Source organism: Myotis brandtii, unplaced genomic scaffold, assembly GCF_000412655.1.
Source record: "Myotis brandtii unplaced genomic scaffold, ASM41265v1 scaffold320, whole genome shotgun sequence".
NCBI classification, from domain to species: domain Eukaryota; kingdom Metazoa; phylum Chordata; class Mammalia; order Chiroptera; family Vespertilionidae; genus Myotis; species Myotis brandtii.
In genome coordinates, this window is record NW_005362270.1 from 11888 (window position 1) to 24732 (window position 12845).

Genomic DNA, 12845 nt, shown 5'->3' on the forward strand with positions numbered 1-12845 from the left:
TCCTGGCCGCTCTGCAGTTGGGTCCCGGAGATACTGGGACGCAGTCGGGGCAGGAACTTGCCCGAAGTCACTATGTAGTCTGTATTGTACATACGGTTTCCAGATCCAAGGCCGGCTCCAAATATTATGCTCCTTAATCCTCTCAGAAGGATGCGCCATTTTATTTTGCATTTTTCAAAGTTTTATTTTTAAAAAGGAATATATGGTTTAAAATGTCAAAGTTTACAAATGGATGTAGTGATGTCACGGGGGTTTCCCTTCCACCCAATGCCCCAGACCAGCTTCAACAGGGCACTCCGGTTGTTGGTGTGTCTTTCCGGGAACTTTGTATGCCTATAAAAGTGTCATCACATAGCCCCCTCTCTTTAAACACATACACACACAGCAGCATGCCCTGCACATTATTCCGTGCTTGGTTTTTCCACCTGTGGTTTTTCCCACAGTTTGCCCACTTATTATCATCTTGAAATCAGGCCTCTCCTACAATTAGTGAAGCATCGTTTAATTAGCTTTCCCCCCTTAATACTATATAAAGTCGTGGTGCATCTCATGGTCAGGAGTGATTTGGGTTATAATGAGATATGGTGAGATATATGTAATATATAATGAGATATATTTGGGATTGGGTTCAGGCTTTTAAACTTCACACAGCGTTTAATTGCACAAAAAATGCAGTTATCCATCCCTGAGCCTGTGATATCTGGGTGGAGAAAACATTCCAAAGCTTTGAAGATGATTGGCATCCATTTCCTTTTTGAAACTGCCCAAAAGCCCATAGCCGAGTGAACTCTGGTTCCCAGAGAGCCAGTTAACACTGTGGGCAACACTTGTGGGCCCATAGAATTATGGGGGAAAGTGAGGATGGAAGGAAGTTTAGGCTTGTCTATTGTCTGGCAAGGGTTAGGAGGCTTTCTGGAAAAGGTGCTTCCTAAACAGTCTTGGGGAGACAGTGGGAGTTGTCTGGAAAAAGTGTCATCACATAGCCCCCTCTCTTTAAACACATACACACACAGCAGCATGCCCTGCACATTATTCCGTGCTTGGTTTTTCCACCTGTGGTTTTTCCCACAGTTTCCCCACTTATTATCATCTTGAAATAGTTAGAAGCATCGTTTAATTAGCTTTCCCCCCTTAATACTACATAAAGTCGTGGTGCATATCAAAGTCAGGAGTGATTTGGGTTGTAATGAGATACGGTGATATATTTGGGATTGGGTTCAGACTTTTAAACTTCACACAGCGTTTAATTGCACAAAAAATGCAGTTATCCATCCCTGAGCCTGTGATATCTGGGTGGAGAAAACATTCCAAAGCTTTGAAGATGATTGGCATCCATTTCCTTTTTGAAACTGCCCAAAAGCCCATAGCCGAGTGAACTCTGGTTCCCAGAGAGCCAGTTAACACTGTGGGCAACACTTGTGGGCCCATAGAATTATGGGGGAAAGTGAGGATGGAAGGAAGTTTAGGCTTGTCTATTGTCTGGCAAGGGTTAGGAGGCTTTCTGGAAAAGGTGCTTCCTAAACAGTCTTGGGGAGACAGTGGGAGTTGTCTGGAAGGAGGGCAGAGAGAGGGAACAGTGTGTGTCTGAAGGCAGGAAGAGCAGAGAGAACACCGTACAGTGGGGAGCGGGGAGAAAGCTCAGCCCAGCTGCAGAGCTGTGTGGGGTGTGGAAGCTCAGGAGGCAGGAGGTGAGGCTGGAGAGGACCAGATCACTGGCCTTGCCTGGCCTGCTGGGTACCATGGAATCCAGGGTTGGTGCTGGTGGCATTACTGTCTGACAGGCAGATACTTTAAATGTGGATGGAGGGGATAGCATGTTCCCGCCAGGGGCGGGGCAGAGGATGATAAGTCTGCAGAAAGTCTTTCCTGCTTCTCCATTCTTCCCTTCAGCATCTTTTCCTATGGCTTCCACCAAAATGCAGTTTGTTGTGCCACCCGTGCAAATCGCCATCTTGTGGACAGCCCAGGGATTACAGATCTAGGAATGATGTTCCTAATTCATTAGTTTGATAAACATTTTCTAATAATACAAATGAGCCAAAGTGCTGGAACAAGGCGCTCTCGGTCCAGAGGAGAGAAGAGGAATGCATACAGATAGTCACCCCAGCTTCAGTTTGGTTGGCCTTCATTTTAAAGGGTCCCCCTCCTGGGGCTCTAGAAATGGCCTCTGCAGGGTCTGATCTGCTGCTCCTGTCTGTCCCTGTGCAGCACCACCTTGGCCGTTCGTCCAGCCTGCCTTCTGGTGCAGTAATCTCTCCCCTCCTCAGTATTCCAGCTGAGATAAACTGAAAAGCACCAAAACCTCCCTAGGGAGGATACTGTGCTTAAGCCAGGATCTTGGCCAACCTGGGAAGAGGGCACAAGATGTGTGTCTGTCCTCAGGGACTAGCATACTTCTTGGCACATGGGTGCTTTGTGACATGAGTGAGGGCAGGAGAGGTGGGTGGCACCTGAGACGTCAGTCCAGCTTTCCTGTGGACTTACCCAGAGTTGAGCCTAGTCTGTGACGATAAATTGAGGTCACGTCACAAAAGTCACTGAATACCCAGCTTAGGAGTTTGTCTTTCTTCTGCCAGCAGGAGGAGCCAGCCCTGTTTGTGACAGAGAAGGGACAGGATAGGAATATAGGTTAGTTTCATTGTTTTTCAAAGAGAGAAAAATGTTCTTAGTCAAAGGTCATACCCACCCCAGAAAGCTATCAATGTCACTAGCAAAGAACTAGGTCTTCCATATATCTTGGTTACTTTGTTTCTGAGCTTAATAATTAAGCCATAGGTCTACAGAATAAATAGAGGCTGTCTTGTGATAGGCTCCCAGCACTTGAGATACAAGCATTGTCTTTGTGATGAACTACTGAATTTCCTTCCGTCAAGTCTCCGGAACTCTGAACCCTGCTGAACACAGGGCTAAACACAGTAACCCTTCCTAACCCGAGTTCGGGTGCAGTCAGTCATCTCTTTCCCACTCTTTGCCAGCTGCCTGCAGCATCGTTACCTGGCTCCTGGAAAGAGGTCTCTAGTGGAGTGCTCTAGGGCTCTGTTCTATTCAGGTTTTTATCAATAACCTGGATGAATTCTGCAAAAGTATTCAAATGCCCCAAAGCCTTAAAAAGGAATCAGTGCACATTGGATAAGAGAGGCAATAGATTAGAATGATAGAGACAAATCAAATGTTGACATATTCTCCGGATCCATGTAAGTTCTATGTTTTGATTCAACACTAAACTGAGAAAGTATGGGAGAGGGAAAATGAAATCTATTACACAGGTTTGACTTCAGGTTCAAAAGGGGTCATGTCTGCAGCATGGTCACCCCTTAGAAATGGGTCCTTATTTCTATGGATGGAATTTTCCTGAACTTAAACACTTCATAACAAGTGTCTTAGTGTTTCTCCCCCTTGAAGGTGGCTCCCTTCCCAACCTCCCCAGGGTGGTCAGTGCAGTTCAAAATGACTCTTCCTTAAGGGTGTGAAGAGAGGAATTGTGAGAAGAACTAGCATGATCAGAGTTTAGAATGCCCATTTGAGCCTGAGCAGTGGAGCCAGGAAGCTTCTGGCAGGTGGGCGCTCCCCAAAGGGATAGCATCTCCATGCGCCTGGAAGAAGCAGCACTTTGCAAGGCTTTTCCCTGAACGACACCGCATGGATGCACCAGGAACTGCTTCTTCCAGGCACAGAGAGGGCCTGGCTCCAGAGAAAACACATTTGCAGTGTTTCTTTGTTTCTAGGCATCGAGAAAGAGAGTGATGATGTACGCGGTCTTTATATTTCTGGTTTTTTTTTCATTTTTCTTCCATTATTTTCAATTTTGAGAACCAGCACTTATGGGGCCTCCCCTGTACCCCAGAGACGTCATGCTGAATCAGGTCAAGTCGTGGCCTCTTGGCCGCTGTGATCTAACAGGGGAGCTGAGACCTGGACACCTGAACTGTGACGTGACTGTGTGGTCACATGCAGTCAGGACCTGGCAGAGAACAGGCGCCCAGTAGAAGAGAGTGATGTTGTACGCGGTCTTTATATTTCTGTCTTTTTCATTTTTCTTCCATTATTTTCAATTTTGAGAACCAGCACTTATGGGGCCTCCCCTGTCATGCTGAATCAGGTCGAGTCGTGGCCTCTTGGCCGCTGTGATCTAGCAGGGGAGCTGAGACCTGGACACCTGAACTGTGACGTGACTGTGTGGTCGCATGCAGTCAGGACCTGGCAGAGAACAGGCGCCCAGTAACAGCTAATGCCACTGAGCACTTACTGCACGTGAGGCCCCCTCCTGAGCGTTGTATGTGTATTAGGTCACTTCAACTTCACATGTCCATCAAGCAGGTGTGCCTTATCTCAGGTAAAACTGAGGCTCAGAGAGCTTAACCATGTACCTTGCCCAGAGCTACACAGCTAGTAAATGGTGGAGTTGGCCCCAAGGTCCACACTCTGAACCCCTGCACCAGACTGCTTCGCCATAAATATGCGTTAAATGCATTAAACAGATAAAGGCCTAACTACATGCTGTGAAAGAGATGTAGACCAAGCCAGGGGAAATAAGATTATACCTGGTGATCAGGAGACACTTCATGCCAGATATGATGCTTGAGGTAGGACTTAATGAACAAAGACGATGGTGGGGAGCAGAGGTGGAGATCGTGTTCTGGGTGGGAGTAAAGGGATCAAGGTGGGCAAACACCAATGGCCTGAGTTTGTCAGTGATGGTGCCTGCTCACTGCCTCCATGACCCTCTCCCACTCCACCAGAGCTGCTTAGACCAGGGGTGTTATGGATTGGGTAGTGTCCCCCCCAAATTCATATATTGAAGCCCTAACCCCAGCACCTTAGAATGGGACTGTATTTGGAGATAGGGCCTGTAAAGAGGAAATTAAGTTAAAATGAGGCCATTAGGGGAGGCCCTAATCCAGTGATGGCGAACCTATGACACGCGTGTCAGAGGTGACACGTGAACTCATTTTTTTGGTTTATTTTTCTTTGTTAAATGGCATTTAAATATATAAAATAAATACCAAAATCTTTGTTTTACTATGGTTGCAAATATCAAAAAATTTCTATATGTGACATGGCACCAGAGTTAAGTTAGGGTTTTTTCAAAATGTGACACGCCGAGCTCAAAAGGTTCGCCATCACTGCCCTAATCCCACCTGACTGGTGGCATCATAAGGAGAGAAGATTAGGACAGACAGAGACACCAGGGATGCACCTGCACAGAGGAAAGCCCGTGTGTGGACCCAGTGAGAAGGCAGCCTTCTGCGAGCCAAGGAAAGAGGTCTTAGTAGAAATCAAACCTGCTGACACCTTGATTTTGGACTTCAGCTTCTAGAACTGTGAAATAATGAATGTCTGTTGTTTTAGCCACCCAGTGTGTGGCATTTTGTCATGGCAGCCCTAGGAAAACGAATATAAGGGGTGTGGGATTGAGTCAAAGACAGAAGAGCATAGACTAGCCTGTGTCCTACCTGGGGGAAAAGATAAACTGGGTAGATCTTTTCTCCCGGTAATTAGACCTGGGAAAGCCTGGAAAGGAGCCAGTGAATTTTGCGGGTAGAAGGTGAAAGGATGATGTGAGCTAGAGTCAGGACAGTGCTGAGTTGAAACCAGGGGAGAGTGGAAATCATAAGGAAGCAAAGGGACTGAACTGCAGAGAGAATAGATTGAAGCCAAAATACCAAGAGGGAGAGAGATGAGAGAAAGAGAAACCCATTGGCCACGAGAGGGGAAGAACTATTCCCAAGAACCTCAGTTTCCAACACCTTCCCAGGTTGGATCCCAGCCCTTGCCGGGGAGTAATAGGAAGCCCCTTTAATTCAGGGCAATTTGAGTAGATCTCTGTTCCTTGCTCCCTGAAGATCCAGAATAAGCAACTTAAAAAACCCTGTAGATGTGTGTAGGAAACCAGTGGAGATGAGGCTGGAAAAGAGGGTTAAAGCAACTTCTTGGAAGGCTTGGCTTGGAGTGCTCGAGTCGGGAGTGCAGAGTATGGGACGATGCTTGGCAGGGGTGTGACAGATCTGAGTTGTGCTGCAGGGAGGTGTATGTATGCATGCACTGAGCTTAGAGCCTAGAAGCTGCAAGGCCATTAGAGAGCTCTTACCATAGTCTAGACCGGAGGTGCAGAGGACTGGATCTGGGGCAGAAGCAGTGTGGATGGAAAATACAGTGTATTGATTAGGATAAGAACTAGGTGCTATAGCCAACTCCAAAGTGTATAATGGTCCTAACATAGAATTTTATTGCTTATTCATGTAAAAGCTAAACGGCTATTCCTGTTCTCCTTCAGTGTTGATTCAGGGACCCAGGCTCCTTCCAGGTTGTGGCTCCACCATTCTGAACACCAACTCCATGCTGGCAGAAGGAAAAAGAGGAAGTGAACAAGACATACCCACACCCTGAACCCTCTGGCACAGATGGATGGATAAGAACCAATAGGAGGCATAATGAATGGAGAAGGGGAGGAGCCACAGACAACTTACGGGTGATAAAAGTGTGGTGGGGCCGTAGACTGGCTTAGGAGCTGATGGATGCAGTGACTCCCTGGAGTCTAGTTGCCATTAAGCCCCAGAAGATCATTTGGAAACAGGGTGGGCATTTAGAATCCATGGGCAATTATGGTAACTTAGAAGTCTTACCACATTCTCCACCATATCTGTGGGATTCTTTTTTTTTTTTTTAATGTGGGATTCATTTTTAACTTGTCTCCAACCCTTTCTCCCAGCAAATGGGCGGCCTTGTTTCCAAGGAGAATCTTAAAATCAGTGAGTGGTTCCAGTTTCCTCGTTTATTGCTTGGAAATATTGAGGCACAGTCCTACTGGATTGCTGGTAATAATTTTTACAGCCAGTTAGAGGCCTCCGCTGGGCAAAGCTCTGATGGCTCAGAGGGCCAGTGCTTATGGCAGGGGCCTACAAGAGACAACAAGGGCCCAGGAGAGGGGAAGTAGGAGGGAGGTTCCTGTTGACTCAGTGTGAGAAGAGGAGGAAGAGCAGAAGAATAGCCAGCAGCGTTCAGAAACAAGGAAGAAGGCCACCCGCTTGCTTCGATTTCTCTGGTAAATATTTGACTGGATGTTTGCCTTTTCCGTGAGTTTTCTGGGTGCTGTGAAGAGAACGGGGTGGAACTCCGGACTGTCAGAAGCAGTCATAACCAAGCGGCTGGAGAAGCTCAAAGGACAACCCGAGAAGCAAATCCCTCACCAGGACTGCGGGTGGTGCTTTCCCACCGAGATGATTTCCATAGCCGAGAGGTGAGTTCCGAGACAAGGTGTAAGACCAGTCATGCTGGACAACCGTGTGTCCTGGCAGCTTCCTCCTCTGATGTTGGTGACTCATGGAAATCGGGAGAAAGGCCTGGTTTCGCTAGTTTGTGCAGGCTGGCACAGAGAAAAGAGTCCTGGATAGGGTTCTTGGGTAAGTGAGCAGATTTCGTTCATCTTCCTTTTGGAGCCCCGGAGTGGAGTGGGAAGAGTCCAGGCGTGGTGTTAGAGGACCCGGGTTTGAATCCTGGCTCTGCAGTTTCTGGCAGATCTCAATAAATTGGGAGTAATAGCCCCCGTCCTTCTTAGCCCACAGCTTTGTGGAGATCACCGAGAACAGAATGTGACAGGACTTTGAGAGGTGGAAAGTCCTGCCCAGATGTCAGGAATGAAGAGTTCTCATTCAGCCATGCAAATGTCTAAGATCTAAGAAAGGAAAAGACTACTCCAGATATACACAAAATAGAACCTTTGCTCTCTGGGGTTACGGTGCATCCGTGTAGCTTGTCAGGGGATGCTGTGGAAGGCAAAGGGAGAGAAGGAGTCATGAGGACACAGACAGGCATCATGAGAGTCACTTGGAGAAGGAGATCCCTGCAGGCACAGGCACAGGCGGGAGGGAGCCAGAGAGCAGTGCATGGAAAAGGGCACGTGACGGGAAACAGACCAGAGATCAGCTTGATGGACAGGGGGACCGAGAGCAGGGAGTCAGCTTGGTGGGTGGGGGCATGAACTAGAAAGCCCAAGGGAATTGGTCTCTCTCTCTTCTCTCTCCAGCTGGGTTCCTTGGGCTGAGAGGGACCAGGGGAGTGATGTGCTGGAATATGGACTCTTAGGAAGTTGGTCAGAGAGTGGGGAATGGGTTGGAGAGGGGCAATGCTGGAGGTAGGAGACCTGGCAGGAGGCTACTGCAAAGTCCAGGTGAAGATGACAGTGGCCTGGACTAAGCAGGGGGCTGTAGGGATCGAGATGTATCTGAATTTGGTAGTGATTGGAGAGGTTGAACTGACTGGGCTTGAATGGGAGTGACTTGGAGAGGAAGGAGTTGAGGATGACTCAGTCTTTGGCTTAGACTAAAGGGTGGATGATGGTGCCATTCCTGAGGGGAGGGCCCCCAGAGGAGGAGCAGGTTGGAGGGGGTGTTCCATTGGGACATGTTGGACTGGGGTGCCCATGGGACATCGAAAGGAGATGACCAAGAGGCAGTCAACTGGCTTCATGGTCTGGACTCAGAAAAGTTGGGCTGAACCCAAAGAACTTGGCCCACCTGAGGTGCCAGTGTGGCCTCTGGGCCCCTGACATTTATTTGACGTCAGCACCATACTCTCCACGCATCCCTCTCAGGACCTTCTCTCCATCACGGTCATCTCCCTGGACGTGGGCTAGCTGGCCAGGGCCCTTCTTACAGGGCGGGCTCAGGCCTGAGCATGTTGTGAAACTTGTCTGCCCAGTGAAGATAAGGGGTCCCTGTCTTCTCCAAGGACCACAGACACAGAACCCTTTTCAATGTCTTAATGTAATTTTGTGTGTGAATATGTTTCCTGTGTAGAAAATATAACAAGGGTTCAAATGATAGCTCTGCTGCTTTCTAGCTGAGTGACTTCGGGCATTTACTTCTTTCTCTCTACGCCTCAGTTTTCTCATCCATGAAGTGGGAATAATAATCCGCGCTGCCTAAATTGTGAAAGGATTAAGTGAGATAATAACCATAAAGGCCTTAGTTCAATGTCCAGCATGTGGCAAACCTTCAGTATGTGATAGTTATTATTATTATTTTATTAAGTGAAAAGAAATGAAAACAAATGTTGCTTTATTGGACAGTTAAGCATGGTAGGGAGTAGAAAACTGGGCTTCTGTCTTCTTCAAGCACCTTTTCTTTCATGTCGCTCTCTCCAAACTTTTCAGGCATGTGTGAAAGCACCTGAAACACACCCCCTGGAGCTGACCTTTCTGAGCTGTACCGTAAGCTCAGAATGAATGGGCAAGGTCAAGGCACAGGAGAATAAACAGAGATCTGGGCACAGAGGAGGAAGCAGGGAGGTCCTAGGAGAAAATGGAATAAAGACAGGCCAGACACTAAAGGCCAACTGATACCTAATCTCTAACCCTCATGGCTTAAGTTAGTGCCTGTGTGTGAGCCCCACTGTGGGCCTGTGACAGCCTCTCTCTGACCTCGCTCTGAGGATCCGCGAGGCCTGGAGAATGGGGATGCTGCGTCAGCTGTAAAGCACCGTTCTTTCCCGCGGTGCCTGTAGCTTGGCACGGGGAAGGTCCCACCGCTGGGCCCCCGGGGAGAGCTCTGTTGCCGACCTGGCCGAGCTGACTCTGTTTCTCTGAGATGGTTAACCAGCTAGTTCTGGTGGAGCCAGGGCACCCAGCCAGGGTATCCAGCTCCTTGGTACAGGGGCTCCCGTGTCTCTTGGTAATGCCGGTGCCACCCCAGGAAAGCACCCCAGAGTCTGCTGGGGGCCAGGCTGCTGCTTGGAGTCCCCACTCCCACCTTGTGACACAGTGTGTGTGGGGGGGAGGTAGTTGTAGGGAAGGTGGAAGCAGGCCCGAGAACCAGCATGCGTGGCGCTTCTCAGTTAACAAAGCGCCATTCCTACTCGTTCTCTAACGACCCAGGGAAGTGGTGGCATCACTCCCATTCTACAGACAAAGCAGCCGAGGCTTCAGGAGGAGAAATGATTCACCCAAGATCTCAAGGTGTCTGTCTCCAAATCCCGGCTTTTCCCTCCAGGCCGACCTGAGGACCCACATCAGCATAGAAACACCCCAAGACACGCCCTCTGAGGCAGGGTACTGACCCAGAGCTGACCTTCCCTAGCTGCACAGCAAGGTCAAAATGAATGGAAGAGGTTGAGGCAAAGAAGAAAACAGAGATTTGGACACACAGAGAAAAGAGAGTCTCTGGACAAAAGTCTCTGAAAGAGAGTCTCTGTCTTTCACTGTAGAACTTTTCCCTGATTCTCAGAGTCACAGAAAGTGACAGACGGAGACAAACCAACAGGCAATTAGAGAGCGAGGTGGACAGAGATGCAGGCGACTCTCTGGGGAGGCTGTCAGAGTCAGGCCTGAGGGCAATGGAGGGGGCGAGAGAGGGGAGTGGGCCAAAGACACTGTCAGCAAGGTGGCAGGCAGCCTCTGTGGGTTGTATGATAGTCATAGACTTAGTTTTATTTGAGAAACATAAACTACTTTTTAGGAAAGTGTGCAAGCTTATACAAAAGCAGAGACTAGTGTAAAGAACACCCACATTCCCATCACCCAGCTCCAACAGTCGTCAACGCACGGCAGTCTTATTTTGTTGGTCCTCCCACCTGCTCCCCCTCCTTCAGACAGCCTGTCATTTCACCGTGGATTTCACTCACAAAAAGAAGTGTACTTCCCCCCCCCCCCCCCCCCCCCCACATTCCCACCCAGCTCCAACAGTCGTCAACGCACGGCAGTCTTATTTTGTTGGTCCTCCCACCTGCTCCCCCTCCTTCAGACAGCCGCCTGTTGGAATTACATCATCCACATTGCCCGAGTTTTAAGTCCTGGCTCCCCAACTCACCAGCTGGGTAAGCTTAGACAAGTTTCTTTTGATGCCTCCTCATCCTCACCTGTGAAATGGGTTGATAACAGGACCTCTCTCTCCGGGCTGCTGTGAGGATGAAGTTAGTTAACAATAAAAGGATAACCCTTAAAGGGTAAGCTTGGTTCACAGCAGGCCCTGGAGAAATGTTAGCTTCCCACCCATCCATTTGGGAATATCAGTGACACCTGCTAGTGCCACATGTCAGGCTAGGAACTGGGCACGTGGAGATGAATGCCCCCGAGAAGCTCCCCATCCACTGGGGACATAGACCCATAAAAAGACATTTCTAAACAGTGGGCTGGCTGCTGTGACAGCGGGCTAAGTCCAACTTCGCAATTAACAACTGACTAGACTGAGACCCATGAGTCCCCTGAGCCTGGCACTGAGCACCAGGGCTGGGGCAAACGCCGCTGGTTTCCTGGCTGGGCCTCTTTTCAGGAGGGCCTCCGAGGAGGCTGGCGGCTGGGGAGGGCAGCGGGACGGTTCTGGGCAAGGCTGCCATGCTTTGGGCCACCCTGCTAGCAGCATGGAAGTGGGAGACTGGTCACGGGGCCAGGCATGGGCAGCCGCTCTGGCTACTGGTTAACCAGGTGAAGGACTTCAGTCCACTGTGTGGTCAGGAGTACAGGGTAGGGGAGCTCCTGACACCTCACACCTAGCAGGAGGCCAGGGATGCCAGCTGGCTGCCCGCAATAGGCGCTTGATTGAGGCTTGGGAAGGGGTGCTCAGCCCGGGGAATAGCTGACCCGAGACACTCCAGGAAACAGAGGAGCAAACGGTCTGGGGTCTGAGGAGTTAGAAACACAGCCAGCGAGAGTCTCCTTTCCTTTGGCCAGAGCTATTCAAAAGCAGGCAGTGGAGAGAGAATGAGGATCATCCTCACTGAACACGGAGGCTGTTTTCCAGGGGAAAAGAAAGGAAAAAGATTTCTACTAGTTCCACCACTTCACAACCTGGGATCATACTGTTTTATCATTTTTTTCCATTTAACAGCGTATCATAAACGCATTTCCAAGGCATCACCACTTGAAAGTGGGCCTTCTAGATTTAGGGGTGCTGGTTTGCTGCTGCCCAGCAGGTGTTACCCACCCCGCACCAGACCTGCCCCACCAGCCCCGGACTCACAAGGAAGCCTCGTGGGCCTCAGAGACCAAGACAGTGTCTCCGTGGCTTTCTGAGTTGGGTTGACTCGGGTGCATGCTTCATGTGTTCACCGAAGTGGCTGCTGGAGCGGAAGCGTGGCCAGTGGCACCAGCCTCCGTAGCTGAGGACCCCTTATTTACAGGGCTGTACTACCCACCTTCCTTGAACTCACCTGACCGGGAATCAAACCAGGGACCTCTTGGTTCATAAGTTGACACTCAACCACTGAGCCACACAGGCTGGGCCATGATTGCTTTTAAATCCTTCTCCATTTAGATGTATTTTTCCTATTGCTTGAAAGTTTCCTCCAATATTTGTTTCAGAGAGGGTCTTTTGCGTAATTGTGTTTCTAAAAATGGTCTATATATACATACATAAACTTATTTATGTAATAAATTCACATTTATAAATTTAGTTACATTGTCAATAATATAAGTGTAAATATATGAATATTTATATTATTTTTATGTAACTTATATAAATGTAAATTTATAGGATAAGTTTGTTATATATAAATATATATGTAAAATTCTGTGCTCAGGATCAACCATAAGTTTTGCTAATTTCTTTGCCTGCTGTTGCTTTCTGTACCCCTCTCCTTCCTCCTTGATTAAGTCTTTGTTTAGAGAATCCCCTCTATTCTGCGTTGACTTTATTTCCTCGGGAGTAAGTTCCTCTGTCTATTGACTTTCTGGCTCCCTTCTGTGGTGTCATCTTTCCTTAGATGTTTGGTGGTTCTTTGCTCATCTTTGTGATGGGGCTTTCCCCTGGGATATTAGCTGTGGGAGGGTGGCAGCTGCTGCCAGTACAAGGCCTCTTTCAGTGCAGTGGGTGGGGTGGGGCATCCCTAGATGGGGTGCCTCAGGAGCTGGCCTT

General features: G+C 48.8%; 2 protein-coding genes across 4 annotated transcripts in view; one reads left to right on the forward strand and one right to left on the reverse strand.

Moving 5' to 3' along the window:
- IGFBPL1 (insulin-like growth factor binding protein-like 1) overlaps window positions 1–3853 on the reverse strand; it is a gene marked incomplete at its 3' end in the record, with an annotated part of 14749 nt that extends 10896 nt beyond the window's left edge. The window contains exon 1 of the mRNA XM_005870678.2: window positions 3840–3853. Coding sequence (XP_005870740.2) covers window positions 3840–3853 — 14 coding nt within the window. The remainder of the gene's footprint in view (window positions 1–3839) is intronic.
- LOC102249834 overlaps window positions 1–12845 on the forward strand; it is a 47961-nt gene that overhangs the window by 11746 nt on the left and 23370 nt on the right. For all 3 annotated transcript variants that reach the window (XM_014543198.1, XM_005870620.2, XM_005870625.2), the window contains exon 2: window positions 6275–7237. In XM_014543198.1, coding sequence (XP_014398684.1) covers window positions 7059–7237 — 179 coding nt within the window. In that variant the 5' untranslated portion in view covers window positions 6275–7058. The remainder of the gene's footprint in view (window positions 1–6274; window positions 7238–12845) is intronic.